Raw genomic sequence first — 26,009 nt, 5'->3', positions numbered from 1 at the left:
CTGAAGGCAGTTTAATTCGCATTTTTGATGAATATCTTGATTTGATTACGGGTCTGGCTTTAAACTTTCTTTGTTTCTTTACAGCAGCCCTGAAAATCGGTGGTGTAATGACACATTTTATGCAGAAATAGGATACATTAACTGTGTATATTCTGGTCAGCACTGTATGTCATTGATCCCATTACAGTTAAAGGTCCCTCTCTGAGAGATGATGACAGTATGACAGTTTTGAGTCAGAGGAAACACATTTAGGTCCTTCTTCTATTTTTGATAGTGTTATGCTCCACGGAACGGTGGTGTTAATAATCTAGCACAGTAGCTATCAAACTGCTGGTCACCAATGCTTTGCTGTGCGAGGGCTTCATCCTGGGTGAGCATCTCTGATGAGGATGCTGCAGGTGTTGAATGATGAAGGCTGCAGAGGTGACTCCTGAACACTCCTTGCTCCTGCTTACCTGCAGATGTTCCCTTGACTCCTTGACCTAGAGGGAGTGTGTCATACTGGTCTGCAGAGCAAATGTCCACTGGTTTGAAAAAATACGAGTTACATGGCAGACAAAGGTTGCCAAGGTGCTGCAAGCAGTAGGCAGTGAAGAGAGATGCTTCAGATGCAGCACCTGGGAGATGCTTCAGACCTGATAGTCAGCATTTAAAGAAACAGACAAAAAGATAGATTTTTCAGTTCAAAATTTGGTTGGTTTTGCTATTTGTGGAGCACTGGGGCAAACAGAGCATTTAAACCAACGCTGAGCGATTGCAAAATATGCTTCCCACAGTACTCTGTGGGATTTTGCTGTATCACACTGTCATTGAAATACAAAGCAGTTACCAAAGGTATAATGAATTCAAGAAAGAAAAAAAGGTTGGGATGAGTTTCACAACGTGCTTACACAATGAACATGAGTTTTCTGATTTTACTTATGATGATGTTACAGAATATGAACGTCTCTCTCACAACAGTAACGTTAGAGTGTGTGTAATCAATGATAGACCTGTGTTTTATACAGGACAATGTCACCTCTTTCTGAAATAGTGCCAACCAAAATGTTTTCCATTTGGATTAACAGGCAGTGAGTAAAACGTGATTCACGCTGATCATGATCACAGAATCACAGAATCACAGAACGTTAGGGACTGGAAGGGACCGCTCAAACGATGTTGAAGTGGTGTACATGTCATAACATCTGACATGGCTCTGCTTAAATCTAACACTTTGCCGTGCTGTACACTGCAATAGCAATGTCTTTGTGAAGACACCTACTTCACATTAGAAGAGTGAAACCATCACTCATAAATTAGTGTGGTGTGGAGATTTCTGCAAGGTTTTTGAACTATTTGAGACCAGGTAAGTTTTACTCACCAGATTGCTACCTGCTAGTGGAGGTATGCTGGTTGTGGAAGAGATGTTCGTTTCTTGCCACAGTCCTACCTTTCCTACCTTTCTCCAGCCTCCTCAGAGCTTCTTCAGGGGTCTGGGACACTCTGCTCTGCTGTGTGGTGTAAACAAACCTTCAAGTCTCTTGTGGATCCACTGTATTTGGAATTAGTTCGCTGTGGCTGAGTCTTCCTCTCATCCCGTTACACAGGAATGTAACCCGCTTTCTCTTTGGCAGGGATATACTTTCATTTCATTTTTTTTCATTTCATACTGTTCTAACTTCATTTGTGCTTACAGGAATTACTGCCCCTTCAGATCTACTAGCTGAGGTGATGAGTTGATAGTGTCCTTGCCCATTTCAGTCAGTACATGTTGGGTGAGCTTAACCAGAAACCTGAATATTTACAGCCAGAACAGGCTGAGGCAGGAGGCCTATGCAGCTGGCACAGCAAGAGCTGGAAGATGTTTCTGTAGCCTTACATGCATTGTCTGCATATCATGGTGACAGATCTTTCTTTACTCTTTGAGTGATCTTGTGAGGTGGCTACCATTTTGTTCCCTCTTTTTTTGTTGCTAATTGTTCAAAATGAAATATGAGGAAAGTGCCTGTGCTGTTGTTTTGCTCTACCCTGTGTATGTAAGTAAGCACTCAGTGTAAGACATAGAGTTCATCTCACCTGCCTTCAGACACATGGAGGCTGTTTTCTGACAAGAATTTCTTTTGGAGGGAGCACAGGCTTTGTCACCCCCACCTTCCTGCTGCTGTTTCCTGCTGCTTCATCTCTACCTTAAATGCCCTGGGTCAACTGGGCTCCATCTTCTTGGTAAAGGGGATTTAACTTCTTGTTTAAAAAAATAAAGTAACAAAGAGGTCTTTTTAATACAGATTGGATAATTGATGTGATTTAGCATGAAGTCTTGCAAGAATGTACTTGCTGGTATGGTGTACCAGTACAGCTGAGAGGATGGCATGAGGAGGTTTGGGGTAAAGCGTTAGCCTGGAGGAAGGTAGCAGAAGTTCATTTCCCTTTCAGCTGGAACTGCTGCCAAGAAAGATGTTAAAATACTTCAACTGAATATCTACAGCTCTTTCAGTAGGATGGATGCAAGCATGGCAGTGCTCTGGCACTGCAAGAGAGTTGTCTTTTTCAATTGTTTAGAAAAAGGGAAAACTGAATGCAACCCCTGAATTCTGTTTTTAAGCTCTGTTTATTGTTCTCTGTAATGAATGCTGTCAGAGTGAGTTTTGCTTGAATGTATGCAGAGATCTGTATGCGAGCCAGTCATGCTGGACTGCCTTTGTCGCCAGCGCAGGCAAACAGGCACAGCTCGTGTCCTTTTAAAGTGGAGGTGAGCTGAATCATGCCCTGTCCTTTCTCTTTGGAGTATGTTGCATCCTGTGGTGACAAGGTCAGCCATTGATGTCTGTACATAAGAGCATCTTCATTGTGTTGGTGACACAGGACCCTGCATCCAAAAATGCCATAGACAAGAAGAGAGTGAGAATATGGGGAAATACCATACATGCTTGCCCAGACACCCTCCCAGATGTATTTCCAGTTCAGAGACTGACTGAACCAGATGTCAACTCTGATTTAGATGTGATTTATTAACCTTTGATGGATTCCTCTTCTGTGAATTTGTGTAGTCTTTCCATGTAAGTTTTTGCGTTCACAGTGGTAAGAACTCCTTGTTTTGGAAGGCTTAATTTCTTCTTTGAAGGCTTCTAAAATTAAGTGGGGTAAACACGCTCCTTAATTAATAAAATGCTGATAGTTTTGCAGAAGAATCTGGGGTTATATACTTTGTTCGAGGTTACCTTATGTAGTAATACATGAGAATGAGTCTTCTGGTCAGAGAAGTGTTTCAAACTTATTTCAAAGTAGCTGAGATGTGAGAGCTTGTATGCTCATGGATTCTAGTTAAGAATCCACCAAACAGAATGAAAATGCGCCAGACTGGCAATTTATATAAATGGCACTTGCTGAGTATGGGAGATGGAGAGGCAATAAACATTTGGGACCTAGGTCATGCCTGGGGTGTAATACTTCAGCATAATATTTGGTCCGTTTCTCAAGAAAGGGAAGCTGGGAAGGCTCTGAAAATTTGCTTTAGGACCTCTGCATGCAGGAAGAGTTGTGCACACAGAGAGTAAATGAATGCTGAGACTATTACATTTTTCACACACACAGAAAAGAGGCAAGTTAAAAACAACAACAACAAAAGACCTAACCCTCCAAAGTACGTAGCTAAAGTGCAGTATCTTTTTTGTAGAAGTTTTGTCTGTCTTTTCAATTACATTAGCCCCTTGTCTGTTTCCCAGCTGTAAATCTAACTGCAGGAGGAGTTTTCAAACTCCAAATCACCGTTTTACAGGGACTGAAAGCAAAGGTTAAATACCTGTCTTTGGGAAGAAGATACTAGATACGCCTCACTGAGGTGATACCTCTTAGCTGGTTTAGAAATTCTTATCTACAGTAAGGAGAGGGTTTTGAATTCCCTTCTAGCACTCTCGACTTTCTCCGGTGATTAACAAAACACTGCTGTTTCCTATGCAAGACTGTGCATTTTACTCATGAGAAAGATATTTTGCTTTTAAGCATGGCTGCTGTGCAACCGTGCGTGTGCAGAAGACACCAGGGAAGTGGTTTGGGTTTCCTGCTCTGAGGAAAGTATCTCAGCAGCAAAGTGCTGGGTGTTCAGAACTTGCTGTTGCTGGATTGACAGTACTGTAAATATTCCTCCAGTTGCTGGCTCAGAAGAGTGTTTTTGTTCAGGCTGTGTAATTAGTACCCATATTCAAATATCTGCATATGTGCAATTTAATTTATTTTTAGCTTGAGCTTAAAAAATGTTTTTGAATCTGGCCTGAAGGCTTATATAAAACTTAAGCTAATTGAGTGGATAAACAAGCTGGATAGATACAATTTAGTATGGTTAGTCAGTAATACACCAGAGTTGTATTTTATGACTTGATTGTTTTCTGTCTTTAAAGCAAAGAGGTATTTTTATTTATGTCACTTAGAGTAAAAGTAAGTTACCATTCTGTCAAACTGAGTTCACTGAGTTTCATAATGGAGTTATAAAAATTGAAGGTGTTTAAAATGTGCATGTACTTCTTTTAGTGTCTCGGAAACCCTGATATCCTTAGTTAATATTATGTCCTAGGTATATCTGATTCATCAAGTACAGGACCGGTACTTGATCTGTCTCTGTTTACATCAGTGTAGCCCCACAAAATTAAAACAATATAATGAAAATCTGTGCTATTTATACCTTATGTCCCAGCTTATGAACATTCCCATTGATTTGAATAGCAAATTTCATCTTCCCTTTCAAAAACATTCTTCTATATATGTTTAGAGATTGTGTACCTTATGCAGCTTTAGTGTGAAATAGCTTTTAGTAAAGGAATTGCTTTAGGTATGCCACAGCATGTTGTGGTTTTGTAGGGTACTCCATCCTGTAGTTGTTTACTTGTTCAGGCTTTCATGTTAAATTTTCCATCAGTTTTTATCAAATGCTGATTATTCACAGTAGTCAGTATGGTGAATGTTTGTGTTTATATAGTTGCTCATATTTTTCTATGTGAGTTACTATTCTTGTCTATTTTAGCATTTTGATATCTCCAGGGAAGTTATAAAAATAAGGTCTTAATTAGTTTGTAAGCCTTCAGTTCCATTAGTAAATATTTTAAAGTTATAAAAAGGATGACTTGTTGCAGATTTTATTTTTTAAAGAAAAGGTTTTGTTCAATTATATAGTCTTTTTTATAAGTTCTTTTAAAAATATTACAATATACGTTGTGTAACGTAGTACGCTATCACCAGTCTAGTTACTAAGAATTGATCAAAACCAAGGAAATCGTACCCTAAAAAACTGGTCACTTTCAATCTAACTGAGGACTTGATGACTGGGTCAACTTGTGCTTATTGTATTAGAGAATATTAGTTCCTTTGCTGGTGTGAAAGGCCAAAGGTTTCGTGCTTCAAGAAGTTAATTTTTTAATGCATTTAACTCTTTGCCATCAGCAAAGCAAATGAATTTTTTAGTTTATTTTCTCCTGATGGTTCTTCAGATGCCCCTGCTTTCATTTTCTATGGCTGGTAATTTTTATTCCTTCAGTATTCACTATAAAGTACTCAGGGCAGGATTATTCATGTTTCTATTGAACTGCAAGGGTTAGAAACCACCTTTGATTTTTAACAGTGCCTGAGTTTCTTATTTATCTATGGTCAACCAGAGTTGGGACTTTAAGAAAAAACTACAAATACTGTAAAATTCAGAGCTTAGCAGCTGGACTTTTACATTTAAACTAAAGATCTTAACAGCATTTTCTCATGGTCTGGAAACGGCCTGCTGGGAACGGGTAACAAAGAGCAAATCCATGCATACCCTAGTGGTATTTTACCATGCTAACCAGGGCAGTCTCACAGTCAGTTTAGAGCAAAATAACTTTCCTGAAATGACTATCCATTGCACAATTTGGGGATTTCACAGATTTTACAGTATTTTACATATTTACCTAGATGTTTGTAGCACTTGCTTCCTATGTATCTTTTCATGTTTTTGGCATTAGCACAAGACTTCAGTAAGTCTTAATTTTGCTGTCTTCATTAATACTGCAAACTACTCAATATGTACTTTGATATTTCCATTTGAAACCTAATGAAAACATTTTTCTATATTTGATACTAAACAGCGGAGTTAATCGTATGCCTATAAAGTGTCAATGCTTTGCTGACACTTAAAACACTATGACATTTTATTTTAGGCACGGTGGCAAAAGTTCTAGAAAAGAGGATATTTTAGGTAGGTATATCTAGAGATTTAGTATAGAGAGAGATTAGTGTAGCTAGAGTTTCTTGGCTTCTTCGTCCACCTTTCCTGGAGAAAACGTACTGTTTGAAAGAGGAGTTTGGAATCTGGTTTGCCATAAATACTAATTATATTCTTTGTGTGGGTTCTTGCTTTCAGAGTTGCGATAACTGTTGCTTTGTGCTCAGTGGGCCAGCTCACAGCAGTTATTGTAGAGGGTAATGAATGATGTTTATTTGTGCTGCACGGTTGACCACATCTGGGGGTGAGAACATGCTGGCAGCTATAATTGGCCTGGCAAATGATCAGGCTGCTACAGAACAGGATCTTGTGTTAGGCAGAAAAATAAAATCGCAAGAAATTGTCATCCCTTGCTCCTTACTGATGGTTTCTAGTGGAGGTGACGAACATGAGCTGTGGATGTGGAGTTGAGATCTACTCTGTCGTGTCCATTTCTTTCAAGGAATGCCTCAAATCAGTTTGCAGCTACTAACTCCTTGTTGCTTAATCTCATCTACTGCAGTCTGTGTTTCATAGAATCACAGAATGGTTTGGGTTTGAAGGCACCTGAAAGGTCACCCAGTCCAACCCCCCCCCCGCCATGGGCAGAGACACCTCCCACCAGACCAGGTTGCTCAAAGCCCTGTCCAACCTGGCCCTGAACACTTCCAGGGAGGGGGCATCCACAACTTCCCTGGGCAACCTGTGCCAGTATCTCACCACCCTCATAGTGAAGAATTTCTTCCTCATGTCTAATCTAAATCTACCCCCTTTCAGTTTAAAGCCATTACCCCTTGTCCTATCACTACATGCCCTTGTAAAAATTCCCTCCTCAGCTTTCCTGTAGGCCACCTTCAGGAATAGGAAGGCCACAATTAGGGTCTCCCTGCAGCCTTCTCCAGGCTGAACAGCTCCAACTCCCTTAGCCTGTCTTCATAGGAGAGGTGCTTCAGCCCCCAATCATCTTCATGGCCCTCTGGACCATGTCATTTGCTCTCCTTTACACAAGTGTGTAAGAGTTGCGTACTTGACTTTTGAACTGATCATTTTATTAAACACTAAGGACGAATAGCCCTGCCTGGGAGTCTGTGTCGTGTTGCTTGGCACTGAGCAGTTTCCTTGAAGTGGTGCTGATGCTGCTCCTAGTGAAGTTCTCAGACCTTTAGATTTCTTTAAGCTTGAAGGAACTAGAATCATGGAAAATTAGGAAATTGGAATAATTCTGTAATGAGGGGACAGCAAAGATCACAATTTGTATTTTTATGTCTTACTACTCTGTGGATTAGCTCTCTCTGACAGTGACAGAGCCTTGCAGGTACTCCACTTCCCTGGCAGACTGCTTTGTGCTGGTGCTGGAACCAGGTGGTTGCCTTCGTTCCAAGCTTGGTTGCTCTTTTGGGAAGAGTAGGAAAGGCTGCTTATTCCTTACAAACCCAGGAGTACCTTGAATGGGCCAAAGCAAAAGGAATAGGGGGGAAATAGCACCTTTTGGATTGACGGCAAAGGATGTGATTGGCAGCCTGCCAATGAGATATGCTTCCCTCCTGTTCCCATGGCCACTCAGTGTTGATATTAGCAAGAAGGAATAATGTTTGTGTGTCCCTCTAAATAATTTTGGTGAGGTTTTAAAATAGAGAGGGCCGGAATATTATTTGAAAATCTATGAGCATTTAAAACGACTGGCCCAGCAGTTCCAGATAACATGGCAAATTTGTTGTATTAACGAGCCATGTGATGGACAACACCTTCTGAGGGCTTTTGGTCCCTTTTGGTTTTGAAAACTGGTTTGCAACATCTGATGCCTGCTAAGCATCAAGGTTGTGCCATTGATTTCTAAGCTAGGTAAAGGTATGTTCCTAGCTCCCTCTCTTGTGTACCTGTACATAAAATCTGTCAGGACTAAATAGATCCTATCACGAACATGCGATACTATAATTATGTTTTTCATTTGTACAAACATAACTTTAACTTTTTCCTTTTCTTTCTAAAACAACTTTAATATTTATTTATATTCTGAAGAGTGTGTGGGTATTGTTTATTTGCCTTTTGAATGCATGTTAAAAAATAGGCAAACCAAAGGACAGTTGTACTCATATTTTCCTGGATGAACTAAGAAAATGTAAATTAAATAAGTCTTTAGCTTTTTTGTCTGCTCTGAGGTCTTTGTAATGTTACTGAGCAGACCAGATGCCTTGCAAGCTTATTGTAAACAGTATGTAGAAAAAGAAATGCCTTGTTTTATTATACAGTTGATCCTCCAAAACAGGGAAAAAAAAATCATGCTTATGTAATCAGGAATTTGATGCTGTAAAGAGAGAAGGAAAAATGTGGTAGCTTAAAGCTTGCTATGGGATTACAGTTGTTTTTAGCACTTGATGGTTAAGCGTCTTTTGCTGCTGTGTCTCAGAACTCCCATAACTGATAATTTAACTGCTAATTCAATTGTTTGGTGATTGATTGCCATGAACAATTCCTTGTAGAGCACTACAAATTTTGTCTGTTTTTCTCTATTTGCTGTGGTGGTTTTTACTTCCTCTGTTACTTTGTGTGTTGGCATGCAGTGATGTATGTAATAAATATATACCAAAATGATGTATACATAGAAAATGGTAAACAAGACATGCTTGCTAGAAAACATTTTGAAGCATACTCTTAAGTGGACAAGGCTGTGCTGATCCTCTGTTTTGCTGCTGAACTTTGATCATTATTTACCTTTTGCCATAAGGGAAAAATGTATAATGAACAGATTTTTATGAGATTATTCTTCTGTCTAGCAGCACTATCCTGTTTGTAACTATGATCTTTTTTCCCCCTCCTCTCTCGCATCTGTAACAGCTAGCCGATGGCGGAACCTCTTCTCTACGCCTGTTTCCTTGGCTTTTCCCTATAGCCCTGTTGCGAGACTCACCCCATATACCAATGGCTTTAACAGTCCCAGCTTCTCTAAAACCTCCAGTAAAGCAATACTAACACCTGAACGGACAGGTAATGCTTATCTTTTTATCGATTTACGGTGCTTACAAAATTGCTTAATTTAACCTAATCTTACTACCATTTAACAGCAGTACACTGTTAGGATGATTGTATATAGACTATCATCTCAGAGGGAGATTTTTTTTTTAAATTATCTAAAATTTGGCAATTAACTACCAGTGTAGGTTGTCTTCTGTGTTACACAGGAAAGTGATGCTAGTAAACAAAGCCTATTTCTCAATAATCATTTAGCTCAGAGTATAGCTGTGGCAGCGCCAGCTTGAACAGTCCCCAGCTTTGTCTGCCCTCTGCTGCTCATTTCTGCCCCGCTGTACCCCCTTCCTTATGTCTACAGAAACATTTCTGCAGCTGTGTGATGGAGTTGCAGGGAGAATTTACCTATACTAAAAACAGCCAGCAGAATCATGGCTGCTTTCAAGCTAGTGTTGTTGCTGCTATCCAAGATTTATTCTGTTTGCCACTGATTTTCAGGGGACATGGGAATTTGGGGGAAAAGACGAACTTTATGCCAGCTGTAAATTGCAAAGAGCTGCATTTTCCTTCTTCACTACAGGTGTCAGGAGTTAATTTATATCTGTGACTTCTCTTAAACTGCAGTGGCAGTGGGGAGAATAATCTTCTGGGGAAGAGGTGTTCGCATTTTATTGCTGGCAGGAGGAGGTGTGGTCTAAGGAAATTGGCATCAGGGCCGTCTTGACCTGTGCTCAATTTTCTTTCCAGCCTGCGAAATCAGTGCAGAATGCCCTGTTAGGGATATGTGGGTGAGATACAGCTCCAGACTGAATGCCTGGTTGTTTTACTATCATCCAGGGAAAAGGCAGAATCCAGAGCCCTCTCCTAAAGGTAGCTGTGTGAAGGAGGCAGTGCTTTCTCTGTTGCAGAATGTTCAGTCTTAACTGTTATAATAATTGATTTATCTGGTGATTATAAACAATTAAAAAACCAGTAACATTTAGATAAATGGCTCTGTTGAGGAATCTGAGTACTGAGCAGAAGTTGGTGACACATATGCACTTGCTTTTCAGAACAGAGCAGGGAGAACCAGAGTCCCATGAGAAGGATTCAAATGCAGATGTGTTTAGACTACACTAACTAATGTGAGCTGTATCGGAACTGTGTTGGGTAAATTATTCATGGTCTGGGCTATGTGATGCTATTTTGGGAACAAGCAGAGGAATTCGTGATCCATTACTACACTTACTACTTCTCAGACTATCAAAGCCCTTTGCTAATTGTTAGTGGATTGCACTACACTTCTGAAATTTTTATGTGTTATGCAGAAAATGTTTTAAGCTACTGTAACATAAAGGGCAGATGGTAGTGAATGAAAGATGGTCAGACGTATTCACAGACTAAAGGTTATGTTTTTTTACATAGGTTACATTTCTAGGAGTTCCCCTTTGAGCCCACAGTCATCAATAGACAGTGAACTGAGCACCTCGGAGCTGGAGGATGACTCCATCTCCATGGGTTACAAGCTGCAGGACCTCACCGATGTTCAGATCATGGCTCGTCTGCAGGAGGAGAGTAGGTGGCTTTTTCTCATTGTTCAGAATAGTCTGAGGAAGAGTTCCCATGACAGTAAAAACTGCTCCAGTCTGGTCTTAGTCGAGTGGATCTTCCTTAAACAATGTTACGTCTTGAGTGGGAAAAATAAGTGGGAAAACCCACATATTATTGAATCCAGGTTAATGGTACTGGATCTTTCCAGACTTGACACTTACGGATTGCTGTATCCCAACTGGTAGCTCCGAACCCATTGAGTGTATTTATATTCAGAAATTTTATAATATCTTACCATATTATTTATAATTATTTCAGTTGTGGGGAGTTCCTAAGGCATTCTTATAATGCATACATTTCATGAGAAAGATGAAAATAAGCAACTCTCGTGGATTTTTTAGAAGAAAACACAGATTTTTTTAGAAAAACTGTTTTTCTTCTAATCTGTGTCAGGTATAATGGTTGTATCTCATTCTTGTAGCGACAGGTGGGACTGAATGTTTGAGCACGTGGTGGTTGTTGTCCAGTTAATCCCGTGGAAAGTGGTAGTATTATACGTGCATACAGGCACGCTATCGTCACAGCCACAAATAGAAACTCCCACTCGAGAGGTAGGGGAAAGCATACTAAGAAGTTTTCATTATGATAGCAAGACATCTGTCAAATCTTTTTCTAAATCTAGGAAAGTTGTTATCCATAGCTATTTGTGGAGTTACTCGGCTCCTGGAAATATGATGTACATCTCCTTTTTTCCGGGCTGCTGTGCAGTTGGGAAAAGGGGGATGAACATGGGCTGTGGATGTTTTCCTTCTCACTCTACTTGAAGCAGACATGCTCTTCTGGGGCAGTGCTAGTGGTGGGATGGTTTCCAAAACCTGGTGTTCTGAGAAGGGGATGACAAGATGCGTACCTGTCTAAAACACGACCGTGTTACCACTAAGCCTTGTCTATGAGATGGGCTGCTAGCAGGAGCTAGTTCTGGTTCAAGGAGGTTGGAGAGCCAGACTATCTATGTGGATTATAAGTTTAGGAAATATCAGGATTTTCAGTGCATGAATATAAAAGCAGAATATCAGTAACTTGGAAAACTAATAGACTGAGTGTTAATTCCACTAATTTACAGTGTTAAAAGTTAAATGCTTAATACTCATGTAGTCTTTCCCTTGGCAGGGAGATAGATATCTCCTAAAAGCAGTTCATCTTGTTTTAAGAGAGGAATTTAAGACACCTCACAAGTACTGCGTTTTGGAGATGCTTGCATTCTTTCTTTTTTAATTCTTTATTCTTTATTTAAAAGGAATCTCAAGGGCAGTAATTTGGGCTTAAGTACCTGAAAGATAGACACCAAAAGTTAGATCAGATTAATCCTGTCTCAGATCCTCAGCCTAGTGACACTGTAAATTCAGTTCTTGCTGTAAAATTATGTCTCTTCTCTTGCTTAGTATTTAAGATTGAAGTGCATGTTAAGAGTTAATCACTTGGCAGAAGCTGAATCATCCTCTTTTTGGAATTTACAGGCCTTAGGCAAGATTATGCTTCGACTTCAGCATCTGTGTCAAGGCACAGCTCGAGCGTCTCTCTGCACACGGGAAAGAAAGGGACGTGTGGTGAGCAGGACTACGATCGCTACAGTCTTGAGGACGAGGAAGAGTTTGACCACCTCCCGCCTCCGCAGCCGCGGCTGACTCGCTGCTCCCCCTTCCAGAGAGGGATTTCTCACTCACAGACTTTCTCTAGTATCCGGGACTGCAGGAGGAGTCCTACCTCCCCTCACTTCCCTTCTAATACTTACCAACAGCCCTACTATTCTCCTCAAGCCCAAACTCCGGAGCAGCAACCAAATAGGATTAACGGAGGTGGGTTGCATGCTTTTCTGAGAAGTGATCTTTTGGCTGTGAACCGAGTGAAGTGCGTTTAGTGTATCACAGCTAAATCAGTCCATGAGTTGTTACAAGCAATTTAAGCCTGTGCAAATGGGTGAGGTATGTTATTCTTCAGTGATTTGCTACAAAAATGTAATCTGTGACCTGGTCATGAAAGTTGTTGCTTTAGTCTGTTTTAAAGTGGTGCAAGTATGAAAGAAAAAAAGAAAAAGTAAAGAAGGGCAGCTTTTAGCAGGCTAATAGTTGGTTAGAAGAACCAGTTGGGCTTTCAAGCTTGGCCTATGCATGTCCATTGTGGATACGGTAAAATACAAAGCAGGGGATCTGGATTTTCTTTCTGTTTCGTATTCCTCCCTTCGCTGTTAATGCAGCTGTGCTGTGAGTGCTTACTGCAGGGGTCCATGCTCTGCTCCTGTTCAAGGTCTGGTAGGGCAGACTGTTAAAGCAGTGGAAGGTAATATCACTCCCAAACTGTCCTGAGCCATTGCTGCTTTTTGCACTGCACTTGAGATGTATTCCAGAGTCTGGAAGGTTTGTCTCTTGGTGCTTACTCAAGACTTAAGTTTCTCTTTGTTGTTGCTGTTACCTTCCTTTCATTTCTTATTATGAGCACAATTTTCTTCCTCCTGCTGCATCTTACTTTCCTACTCCTTCAGTCTTTTTCCCCAAGCTAATTCATGACAGTCAGTTTTCAGTCAGGGTCTTGTTTGTAACATTATAGGTTACAGCTCACCCTTGGGCAAGAAAATAAATATGTTGTTCAAAACAACACAAAGTTGCTATTCATAGAGCACTACAGGTATGCATGTTGCTTTCCTGACAAATAAGACATGACAGGTTGGTGCCAAAAGCACTTGCATTCAAAGTAAGACACGGTGCAGAAGTATAATCGAGAAGTGGCAGTGTATAAAGAAGGCTGATGTTAGCAGAGGGTAGAGCAACGTGGGTGTTTGTTGGGACAGCATACGTGCCATATTAATTTCAATGTTATTTTTCTTGATGGTGAGGTAGAAGAATGGGACAGCCCTGATCAGCTTGCAGAACTGTTGGGGGATAGAAAGGAAAGTTACAGGGCATTTTTGATTCAGGAATAAGGGCAGGGTGAGGTGCTGCTCTATTTTCATATGGTCCCCAAATGCTTTTTCAATGATTTTTTTTGTGTTCCGTGTCAGTGGAACTTAAGCATCGAATTCCCACATGGAAACCTCAGAAAGTTCTTACAGGGCACTAAAAATACTAAGGTCCTAGTTTATTAACTAGAAAGTATATAAAAGTAAAAGGCCACCAATTTTACCACGTCGTTGCCTTTTTTCTCAAGAACTTTAAGGTGTTGGATAATCTCTTTGGTGTTGCTCAGAAGGTGGACACACACGGCTTCAGTCACCTGTTTACCGGGGTGGCAGGCAGTCCTGTAATAGCCCATACTACTATTTTTAGAGGGGATTTATCTCTTCAGCTTCTGCATCTTCAGCCTCTGACTCAAGCAGCACTGATCCACGTAAGTGGCAAACATTGATGGTGAGAGACGTTTTGCTTGGGCTTTGTTCTTTTGGCAGACGAAGAGTCAAGCTTTTAGCTGTATTGAGTATGTCTGAGCAGTAGTACGACAGCGTCTTCTCATTGGCACTTCTCATCATCTTGGCAACAATTGCATTGTCTTTCAAGAACTTCTACTCATTGAAATGGAGGTAGACTGGAAAATAAGAATTTGTCTGAAGCTCATTATGATGGATGATGTATTCCTCACTGTTAGAGTTTACCAAGGCAAATGAGAAAAAGAGGTGTGATAGAAGGAGGAACTAAACTGTTTAGTTACTGCTTTCAGTACATGTGGAAAGCATCATCCATAATGAATCAAAATTGCACGTGCAGCATGCTGTATTGCTCTTGGTCATTCCAGCAGTCTTCCCAAATCTCTTTTCCTCTCTTTTCCCCCAAAAGAGATGGCTTGTGTTCTTGTATGTGTAGTCAGCAGTCTGGCTGTTGGTTCATCGGTTCAGTCACAGAGTTTTCCATAGAAGAAGAGTAAGTGGGAAGTAAATGTTGAATTTTGGCACTCAGTCTGGGGTGAAAAATCAGTGTTTAGCTTTGAGCCAGTGTCTGCCCAAAGCTTGTCTATGTGTTTAGCTCAAGTACAATTGTTTGCCTTTAGAAGCAAATGGTATGAGGGATGCTGTCCCACCTGCTTTTAGTGAAGTTTGGTATGGTACGCTAGTTGAGGTACTCACTCTAACTATCTGTACCTGTAACAAGTACACTGAAAGTGTGATAAACTTGGAAAAACTTTAGTAATTCTTTTGAGAGTACAGTATTGGTTGCCTGATGAGGAGTGCCTACATTTAGATGCTAAGATATAGGTGCCCACATGTATATGAAGGGCCCAATTCAGGTGCTCACGTACAAGCACTTGGTGCTATATGAGATATTTTGATACTTGGCTTCACCATCACCACGTGTCAGTGCTGTTTAGATGCCACAGACAACCCAGGGTCTCCCAAGTGGTGTGAAGTATCTATAGGTAGGCACTGATTTGTGCATTAGGTGTCTAATCTTTCACTATAGCCACAGATTGAATTTTAGGCAGCAGAGAGATTATCCGTCTCATGTTTCTGGTGCTGTAGTAATGCGTGTGCTTGGGGCATGATTGCATCTCATAGATGCATTTGAGGCCATAATTTTGAACTTGCACATTATTATTGCCAGTGTATTTTAGCAAAGTGCTACTGCTTGATGTAATTTTGACATTCTACCCTGCTTTAAATTGCTGTACATCTGTTTTCAAATACAATACCATACATCTTTTTAGGGGGCAGTAGGTCTGTGTTTAGATATCAGTTCAGAATAGCCTAACATTGATTGGTGCCTTTGGACAGGTGGGCAAGGTCTGTTATTAGTGATTGACTGATTTGTGGAGTGTTTTTCTGTTCATCGCCTTTCTTGCTCAGTAAGGAAGAGAGAATTCACTGGGAAATTGTTGCAGGCCTTTTATTAAAGAAAAGCAGAAAAAAATCTTACTTGGTCACCTTTGAAGTTTCATTGAGAATAGTAATCAGTGAAGATGAGAAGTCATGGAAGGATAATGTAAAAATCTTTAATTTGCTATAAGTATCTGTGGAGGGAGATGTCTGCCTGTGAAGCCAGGGTGAGATGACAGCATAATTCTAAATAAAATTGAAGCGTTTAGTGTTAGTAAAATGTAGGTATTGATAATTATGAAGAATGGTGTCTCTCACTTAACCGAAAGACTTGGTTTAAGTTCTTAATGTGTATTTGTATTTTTAACACACTGATGTCCCTGTAGTATCTACTGATGATTCCACAGCCTCCAGTCTTCAAAGATGAGGAAGAGAAATTAATCCCATAAAGTGAAGTTGTAATTGAGTCTACAGGTTTGTTAAGGATTTTGAAAGAAACTCTGAATATCTACATAATATAGAACATAATATTTAAAATAGAAAAGCACAGATTTTTTTTTCCTTACTGCTCTTCCCCAACTTATTTGTGCATACGATACAGATAAGGCAGAGCTGAATTTGCAGGGTTTGTGTGAAGGATTGAAATATGTGTAACAAACTGCAAATGTAGCTTAAACAGTGATACAGATTTTTTTGAGATGCTAATAGTTATGATTCAGTGTATCATGTTGCTTAATGAAAGTGCACTTTTGGCGAGCCTTGTGAGTCCTTTTGTTCAAATAAAACATTGACAACCCTTGCAGAGAATAACAACGAATGAATAAATGTGCTTTAAGACACTTCACCGTGGAGTCAACTTGAGCTCTCCTTGCAAGGAGGGCCTCAGTGGCTGGGGTATTTCGGCAGAGAGAAGATGATACTTAACAAGAACCACTCCAGAACTCCCAGTCTGGCAGCCCACCAGGAGAGCTCCACGTCTAGGGCAGCTTTGCTCCCAGGGCAAGGTCTGTCTGCTTGCTGCATGGACATTAATCTTCGGCTGGTGATAGTATTAGGTCAGGGAAGTTAAAAAAAAAAAAAAGAAGCAGTGAAATGGGGGCAGCCACCGGCAGTGCTGGGACCAGAAGAGAGGTGCTGCCCATTCTGGTGTCCTGCCAGAAGGAAGCCAGGCCACCAATCCCACGCTGACTTCAGAGGAGAAACGGCAGCAGGGGAAGAACTTTCTGGGAAAAGTCAGAACTGAAGCATCTGGGTAAGAGGCAAACTGCTGTCTTTACTGTAATTTTGTGGAATATTTGACAAAATAAGGGACATTTTCACCTGCTTTTTGACCCATTTCTCACCACTAGTGAATATGAGCTGTGCTATGGGGTGGTCTTTTTTTATGCACATTTTCAGTTGAGGACAGAGGACTCTATTTCACAATTACCAGTTTTTCCTGTGCTGTAGGCAACAGACAATTCAGCATGGATGCCACATAGGGGAAAAAGTGTAAACATGCAGTAGGCAATTTTTGGTGTGTCGTTCTGCTGCAGATATGTGAAACAAGGGCAACGTATGCCCCCTAAAGAACACTCATGGAGTGACAAGCTCCTATGTATATGCATGAAGTATTCTGAGAAGGTGGTAGTAACCAAGAACTGATTATTGACCCCCTTGCATGACCTATTGTTGCATTTCCTTCACACTTTCAAACATTATACAATGTCTGTAGGTCGTGCTATTACATCTCAAAGAAGGCTGGGAAAAGTGAAGATACATCTGTGATGCTTTATATGGCTGCATCCCATTTAAACATCGTATTTGTTTCAGCCTAGATTATTGGAGACTCAGTAGTGGGTCACAATAACTTTGGCTGCTGTGGAAGGTGCAGATCCCTTGGAGTTCCTTGCTGGTGTTAGTATCTACAGCTTCCTAACAGGACAAACTGTAAACAACCAATACTTTTGTAGCTTGCCACTGTACCAGATTAGTGCAGAAGAGGTAGCAGAAACTCTAGCAAATTTCAGCATTCATCATAAACAGGACTATTTGGACTTGAGAATACATCTCAGCCCTACTCCTCCTCTCTGTTAATTTTCTCATCAGTCTTAGGAGACCAAAAAGCTCTAGAAAGGAAAGGTTTGCTACTAGCAGCTTGGAATAATGTTTTTGTTTTCTTCTAATATATTTCCAGCAAGTTCGTATCTAGTCATGTCTCAGCGCCTGAAATAATATTAAAATCACATAACTCCCACCTTCAACTTCCATATATCAAGCTCACAAAAGCCAGTTTTTCATTTACAAACAAGACATCTGTAAGACTCTTTCTGCTGTTCTCAGGAGGGAAACAGGTGACAGAACAAACTTCAAGAAGGAGATGAAAGCGGGTGCATCATCCAAGGAGATGAAAGCTGCAAAATGCCATCAGGATGAACATTTCTGGATTTTCCCCAAACACACAACTGACCCGCTATTTTCATTGCTTTGCAGGGCCATTTATCTCAGCAGACACAAGGACCCATCAAAGAAGTAACACAGATGCTCAATGGATGAGAATTTGCAGGTGCAGCTTTTAATCTGCTGCCTGAGGACTGAATCAGCAGCTGAGCAGACTGCTGGAACAAGAAGGGACTAAGGAACAGAAGGCAAAAGACATGGCCACCCCATGACATGAAGTCCAAGCTACTTCTGTACCTATTTTTTTTTGAGGCGGCTGCATCCATTGGACAATTCAAGGCACAGATCATGCCTGGGATGGCTGATACAGACCCTGAGTGGAATAGCATGTAGAGTCCAAGGAATTCTGCTTTTAGAGCGTGTCTTGTGGATAGTATTAGACGAAAAGCTATTTTATGCTCTCCCATCTTCCCTACCACCATCCTGCTGCTCTAATCTTTTTTGCCATGTGCTGTAATGTTAACCTAGGATTTCAGGACCTAGGATTTTAAAGGGTAGGGTAGGGCTCCAAAATTAACAGTAGCTACAGACATCCCATATATGTGAATTTTCAGCCACTCTGGGCTGAGGCAACTTGCATTGTAGGAAGACAGCTCCCTTTCCAGTTTGCAAATCATGAGCATTTCAGAAATAGGGAACATATAGTAGCTATATGGATGCCATTGTTTGCATCCCCAGGACAGTTTTGGAAGCCTGAGGACTATTGTATCACTGTTACATCCATGATATTAATAGTTGCCACCTGATTGAACCACAGTGGTAATCCCTGTAGTTTCAGCTTGCCAGTGTTAGTGATGAATCTCTGAAGCACACCACCTCTAACTCTTTAATGAAGGGTTACCCTTAAACTGGTTCTTTTTTAGGATTTGGCTGTACTCTGGTTTCCAGTAACTCAAACCTTGCATTTCCTTTTCCTGCACTGAACTCCGCCCTATCTTACAACTCATACCTGTTTGATTTGATTTTGTCGTTGTATTTGATTTGTATTTTTGTTTTATTTCAAAAATATGAAAATGTAGTGTATTAAATTCATGGTAATATTTAAAATACTTCCTAGACGGCAATGGTTTTCTATGTCAGACCATCTGTGGTAACTGAAAGTCAGCCCTGGTTGAGATGGAGGAGAAGAAGGTCTCATCGTTACAGGATTAGCATGCATGATACAGTGTCAAGAGCAGTTAGGCACTAGTAATTGGGCCTTGGGACATGAGGACATTAGAAATGTTGGACCTTTGGAGTACAAGGACGTTTTGGCTATTCGCAGGATTCTGTACCAGTTCTTATAATGAGAACCAGTCACAAAAAGCAGCTGGAGTTGTAGCCTTGCTGTGACTCAGTTTGCTGGAGTTACACAGGCATCACATGTATTAAAGTTACTGTTAGTGACTACTAATTCCTTGTATAGATACAGCTGTACTGTCACTTCTTACTATTCTTTAGTTGTTAGCAGCTTTAAGGATTAGAGGAGCTCATGGTGGTGCTAAATAGATTATATATTTATGTGAACTGATAAACAGAGATTCCTAAGTAATTTTGTTGTTTCTGTGGACTGAACTTGCCCTGTGTGAGCTGGGAGGTCAACCCAGAACAGCAGTTCCAAGCTATGTGTGATGTGTCAGTCCTGTGCATAAATCCAAAATTTGGATTGGTTTCGGCTTCTCTCTCCAGATGAACCAGCATGAGTGGGGTTGCAGACATCTTCTGACCTATTAGACACTTGCCTTAGCTGTTAAACATACCCCAGAAACATTTGGGGCACGTTCAGCTTTCTTTTTGTGAAAGGCCCTACAGTCCTGTTCTGAAAATGCCCACCAAATCAGGCACCACAAGTGGGGTAGGAGGGTGAACCACCAAATTTGAAAATCCTGATATCAACCCAGGGCTCCAAGCAACTGAACAGCATCAAGACTTAGCAGGGTTTGTGCATGGCCACCTGCAGAAACTTAACATACTGATAAAGTTAGGTGCTGAAGGGGAATTTTTTAGCATCTCCTTGGCACCTGAAAGCAAGACTTTAGTCGCTTAGGATGGATTAATCTCGCCTGTCTTCAAGTATCCACTGTGTAGATACCTGTCTCTGACTTTGTCACTGCAGCCTGGCTTTGCATTCCCTGCAAAGCAACAGGCACATTTAGGGCATGATTCATCTGACCTACTTTACACATTAACGTGAAACTCATGCTTATTATGAAACTTCGGTGTTTAAATCCTTGTGATTCTGAAAATGTACTGCCTGTTGGTGTCTTTTAAATTATTTGTGGATAATTATGCTGTTACAGTAATCAGAAGTGTTTAATTAGTAGGCTGTCAGTAACTTATTCATATTCTTCCTGCAGAGCAAAACCTTTCTTTGCGTTGAAGTAACTTGTTTTAATTTTGATTTTTTTCTACAGAAATTACTAAGCTGCTTGTTTGCTGGAAATTCTGACATGACTATGGGTGTTATCTTCTTTTGCTTCAGATAAACTTCGAAGAAGCATGCCTAACCTCACTCGGATGCCAAGTACCCCCACCATTAACAGTAACCCTGGCTTTGCTAGTTCTCCTGTCACTGTGAGGAACAGTCAGAGCTTCGACTCCAATTTGCATGGAGCCAGTAATGGGATTTCAAGAATGCAGTCGTCTAGTAAGTACCTGTGTTCTCTGGCTGTGCACAAGGAATCGACAGAGTGGTAAAATACATGTCCCAGTCACTGATCCTCTGCTTTATGAAAAATTAAAAGCATGCTGTGTTCCTTTTGCACTGGATTTTAATATAGCTCAGGATTTTCAAAGTTTCTCTTTTGGAAAGCAAATTCTGCCAATCTTGTTATGTGATACTGAGAGTTTCATCACTTCCTTTTTCTTTTTTCCTCTTGGCCCATTCATTTTGTACCAACTTTAAAACTGAAATTATAATAATAACTAGTATTAGTATTGTAGAATACCAGCAATGAAATTAATTCATATATGCTTACATTTTTAGTTTTGATACTAAGATTGAAAACTGCTTTTCTTGGTAATTTATACAATTCTGGTTTTATACAGTGCCGGTTTTACAGTACACTGTATAAATACTATCTTAAAATACATGACCTCTCTCCTACTGAATTTGAACTACTTTATTCTGAGCAAATGTGGTAAACATAATATAATGTACTTTTTGAGTAGGGGAATTAAAATGACTCTGTAATTAGTTCAATTTAGGTGACTTCTAGATGGGGGGGTGGAGGGAGTATTGATCTAGTGGATGTTGAATTATTAACGCAGAATGGGAACAAGATAGATCAAGATCCAAACCCATCTTTTCTGGCACAGTGGTTGAGGTGCTCTGAGAGGAAATGGAAAAAGTGGATTTCATTTGACACAGGCAGGAGACAGAACTGACCTTATGCCTCCCATGTCCTGTGAGGTTTTGGAGGGAGAAGCTGGTAAAACATTTTCCTGTGGGTGTTTTCTTTCAAATTTTAGCAAAGTTTACAAATGTCTTCAAAATTATTAAATTGCTTAAATTTTAATTTTAGTTAAATGAAATATTTTAAACTTTACACTTAAATATTAAAATTGTATATTTATTATGTATTTAAATTTTATTACTGTCATTTAATAATGTATTTATTTATATATTTAATAACTATTATAAGAGTTCCACAGCAACATACTGACAGTATTGTTTAATTGAATCACACATCTGTATTTTCTTCTGTGTCTTTAAATGGATTTAAAATGCCCTTTTTCAAAGACTTGAAAAACAGTTGGCCTGTGTGCTATATATTAGTTTGTGTGCTTCAGGCTTTTGACAGTTTGCTTTTGATATGTGGACTCTGAAGCAGATGCGTGTCTGATGTACACCAGAGGGCAGGATTGTGTAGAAAATCTATATATAAAGCTTCTGGAACCCATAGCATTGATTTTTAAATTATCATTTACATAACATCAGTCTTGGAATATGCTGTTATATTCAAGACCTTTTTATAGCCCTTCTATTGCTTTTATACATAAAGCTTAGACTACTGTGATGCTTTATAATGCTTCAATGCGATGTTCCTTTAACAAGATGTGGTTATTGCAAGCAGTCTTACAAAAATCTAAATGATCTAACAGAAATTAATTTGAAGCTTCAGCAATTTCTCCTGTTTAAGGCTCTGATTGCATAGGTGGAATTAGTTTGCTTGTAATGGGTAATGGAACCTCTTTGAGGGGAGAAAGAAGGGTGAATTGGGGTGGGATTTTTGTTCAGGATGAGAATGGAACAGGTTCAGCACAGTGTTACTGGATACGGTATTGGATCCAATGAGTTTTCCAGCAGTTTATATTTAGCAAGTAAATTCCATAATCACGTTTATCCCTCTTCAGATCTATCTAGAAGTGATCGTTACTGTTGCATCCTGACCTTGTTACTTTCTTTTCTCCCGCTCTTCGCAGTTCCGTCACCAGGACAGCTTCAGCACAGAGTTCACAGTGTGGGACATTTTCCAGTGTCTGTCAGACAGCCTCTCAAAGCTACTGCCTACGTAAGCCCAACCGTACAAGGTAGCAGTAGTAGTAGTAGCAGTATTCCAGTGTCCAACAACTCACAGTTATATTCTAACACTGGGATCCCCATGCCAAACAAGACTGCGACTCAAGGGATTGTAGGGCGCAGTGCTCTTCCAAGACCATCGCTGGCCATCAATGGGAGTGGCATACCCAGAAGTAAAATTGCACAGCCAGTTCGAAGGTAAGAGCTAAACAGGCCTCCTTCCCTATGTGGATGACTTTGGCTTAGTTTGTGGGGTTATTTCCTACTGAATATGAAGCTGGGCTATAAACCAGAAGAGTTTCTAGCTTCCAAAGCTGAGTCACTGAGTGGATGATTTATTTCCAGAAATAGTAATGGCCAATGCTTGCTGGAAGTTCCTAGTAAACTGATAATTGATAGAATGTAATCAGATATAAATAAGAATGGTTTGCCACCCATCAATAAGAAATCAAAACAAATGGAAACCTCATGTCATTAACATACGGGTCTTTCCTTCTTCCAGGCTTGTGCTAACTTCAGTGTCACAGGATGACCAAATCTTCAAGTACTCAAATAAAGAGAGAGAGTTGCATCCCAGTTGTTGTAAAAGGCAGTAGACTGTAAAAATGCAACTTGTGACTTTAGAGCATGGTGAAAAAGGAAATATCCTGAATAGTACTATCTTGAGTTGGACTAGCATCCTTTCACTTCCGACTGGGAGACAGTAGGCAAACAGAGAATCCTGAAGTATCACGTACTTACAATGACCTATAACTGTTAAGCAAATGCATTTTGCTTTTTCCAAGCAAATTTCGTCTGCAAATGGTTTTTTTTAGAGCAAGCAATAAAATAAGTTTGAGGAGAGAGACTGTGTTTTAATCACCTTACCACTGCTGAGAGTTAAACTCTTAGCTGTATGTTCTGCAATTAATAGGTCATGAAGTTTCTCAAAGAGAAATTTCTGTCAGCTTGTGTCAACTCTTCCAGCTATTTCTTCCCATCACAGGCATCCCTCCTTGTGTGAGGGCCCGCTGCGTGGCCACCTGGTTTTCTGCTGGATGAACTGTCACTGTTTTGCTCTCTCCATTTTTATGCTTTTCACTGGATACTGGCTAGATCCAGAATAAGTTCAATTGCTCCCATTCTCTCTTTGGTTGAGTTACTTGGGGATTACACCGATGTGACTGACAACAGACTTTGACCAACTGCGGTGAAACTTTGATAAAGAGCTGTCAGGTTTCTTCTTTGATGAAGACTGTACCATGGGATTTCTATTATAACCTCCTTTGCTCTCTGCTGGAACTCTCTCTGTTAGAGTTCTTTATAGTAGAGGGTTTTCTTTTTTTTCTTTTTCCTTTCCTCAACTTGATGTTCTTCTGCAGAGCTCTTAAATCTTTCATTGCAACATGTGAGAAAGACAAAGATTTTCTGGGTTGTGAAGACCAGTCCCTTGCTTTTTTTGTAACTTTCCGTACAACAGACAGTATTAAAGAAAAACAAAATTAAGAGGATTCAGTGGGAGGGTGAGACACACTACTCTCAACACTGTTTTTATTAGAAACTGATTCAAATCAGTAACAAAGCTGTTTATAGTCTAGAAAGTCTGGGCTTCTGTCTTCTCACCTTCAAGTGTACCTTATCAGCATCATACATTCCCACTGAGCCAGACCAATGATCCTTGAAGAGAGATGGTCTTTGTCCTGTGGGAATGACAAGTTTAGAGGACTGTAAAAGCACAGATGGATTTGAGATCAGCCTGCAGTTCAAGACCCATCTTTCATTTTATTTGTTCATGTGGAAAATAAGGGTGGTTTCAGTTCACGTGGAATTTTCCTGGAAAGGAAGAATTCAGCCATCAGCAGCAGATTTTCTGTTGATTTTTGTCACAAAGAATTGTATTTCTGTTTATCAGTTTAGGAATCTAGCTTCTGTTAGTATACTGAAAATAAAGTAGTTTTAGTTATAACTTGATTAAAAGTAGAAAAGATTTTTGGTTTTGGTTTTGGTTTTTAAATCAATTGGATATTCAGGGAGAAGTGCACAGTAAGAGCAAAGCTGTGTCTTCATGCCTATGGCCAGACTGTTAGGTAGCAGAGTTACTGTTACTTTAGATACTTAAAATAAGATGTTAGACACTTTATATAAGGCCTGCATTAGGGCACTTCAGTATTTACTACATGGGATCAAGCATGTGAGGGCGTGCTTTTGATAATTTGTAAAATAAAATTGTAATAGCCAAGATAACCAACTTGGCTAAGTATTAACTTCTTTTCTCCTTGCCATCAGAGATTCATGCATCCAAAAGCAAAGTAAATAAATTTTGACAATGCAGTCTGTCTCTACTTAGCCATACAAGTGAGGCATTGCATTTTTTTTGTTGCTGTTGAATGGATGCACGCCACCCCCAATCCTTTCCAACTCCACGCTCTGGGCTTCTTGCAGATCTACCTTCTCACCTACCATCCCCTATCTGCCAGTCCTCTTTCTGTCCGTACCCGGGAGCATGATGTGAGGGGCAGCAGGGCCAGCTTCCAGTAAGGCAAGGTGAGCTAGGAGCCAAGTGGGACAGCCAGGTTGCCCCACAGTATCCAGCCAGGAGCAGCATTGATGGTGACCAGGGTCAGCCAACAGTCCCAGGTCTCCAGACAAGTCCACAGATAAAGCCGGGAGGTCAATCAGCAGATCAGGGTCTGGATCATCCTAGGTACCAGACACAGTTTAAGACCAGTAACAATAACAGAGTCATGTCGGTGGTGGCCTTAATTTCATATTTGCATTCACATGGTCCCAGAAATACACCAGTGATGTTTGTCCTTTTTTTTTTTCATTTGTTTAATACAGTTTTCTTCAGCCTCCAAAGCCACTTTCATCACTCAGCACATTGCGGGATGGGAACTGGAGAGATGGCTGCTATTGATGAAGGATGCCCATCAACAGTGGAAAATAAATAATGCAGATTTCATTACCCAGCTGGCTGGGTAACAATGATTTGGAAAAGGAGGGTCATACAGTATTATTTCCCCCAGGATTTTAATATGTAACCATCCATAACGCAATGTCATTTCTTAAAAATGAACATCTTATCAAATACTAAATATTGCACTTAATCGGTTACCTGAAGAGCTGCGTTGTGATCAGACTAACAGTGGCTGTGTTGGCATTTGGAACTGAAGGAAGGATTACATATGTGCAAAGTGCCAGACTGTTTTCTTGGAAAGAACAAGAAAAGAACTAATGCTTTCCGGCAGCTTTGCCGTACTGAAATTCTGAGATAATTTATTCCGTGTAAAGGCATCATGCATTTTATTTTGAATTTGGGGGGACTTCTGTACGTGCTTGAATTTTTTTCTAGTGTTTCCGGTACATTTTATTTTGTATATCTAAGTTCATTTAAACTTGCCTGAACCTTGAACAACAGAGAGATAATTTAACTTTTCTGTGCCATAAATAATATTTTTGGGGTAATGTACTTTTTTAGCGCTAGGAACATATCTTACAAAATGGTACCATTGGCAATACAAAGCAGTATATTTATGTTGCAGAAGCACAAAAGAAAGAGGTAGCATTCACTGGAAATTGCCATCCAGCTGGGTCAGCAT

The 26,009-nt window shown here is 40.2% G+C and overlaps 1 protein-coding gene across 3 annotated transcripts in view; it reads left to right on the top strand.

Annotated features, from left to right (window-relative positions):
- Positions 1 to 25,329, top strand: part of SLAIN1 (SLAIN motif family, member 1) — a 40,547-nt gene extending 15,218 nt beyond the window's left edge. Inside the window, exons 2-7 of one of the 3 annotated variants that reach the window (XM_010186761.1) lie at positions 9,032 to 9,181; positions 10,568 to 10,717; positions 12,211 to 12,549; positions 20,392 to 20,556; positions 22,335 to 22,629; positions 25,252 to 25,329. In XM_010186761.1, the coding sequence (XP_010185063.1) occupies positions 10,657 to 10,717; positions 12,211 to 12,549; positions 20,392 to 20,556; positions 22,335 to 22,629; positions 25,252 to 25,327 (936 nt within the window). In that variant the 5' untranslated portion in view covers positions 9,032 to 9,181; positions 10,568 to 10,656 and the 3' untranslated portion in view covers positions 25,328 to 25,329. Of the gene's footprint in view, positions 1 to 9,031; positions 9,182 to 10,567; positions 10,718 to 12,210; positions 12,550 to 20,391; positions 20,557 to 22,334; positions 22,630 to 25,251 lie in introns of those variants that run through there. The other 2 variants (XM_010186762.1, XM_010186763.1) reach the window with 2 other exon arrangements.
- Positions 25,330 to 26,009: the final 680 nt, after the last annotated feature.

This window comes from Mesitornis unicolor, unplaced genomic scaffold, assembly GCF_000695765.1.
Source record: "Mesitornis unicolor isolate BGI_N332 unplaced genomic scaffold, ASM69576v1 scaffold4026, whole genome shotgun sequence".
NCBI lineage: Eukaryota > Metazoa > Chordata > Aves > Mesitornithiformes > Mesitornithidae > Mesitornis > Mesitornis unicolor.
Note: the sequence above shows the minus strand (reverse complement) of the source record. Positions and strands in the feature narration are given on the sequence as shown.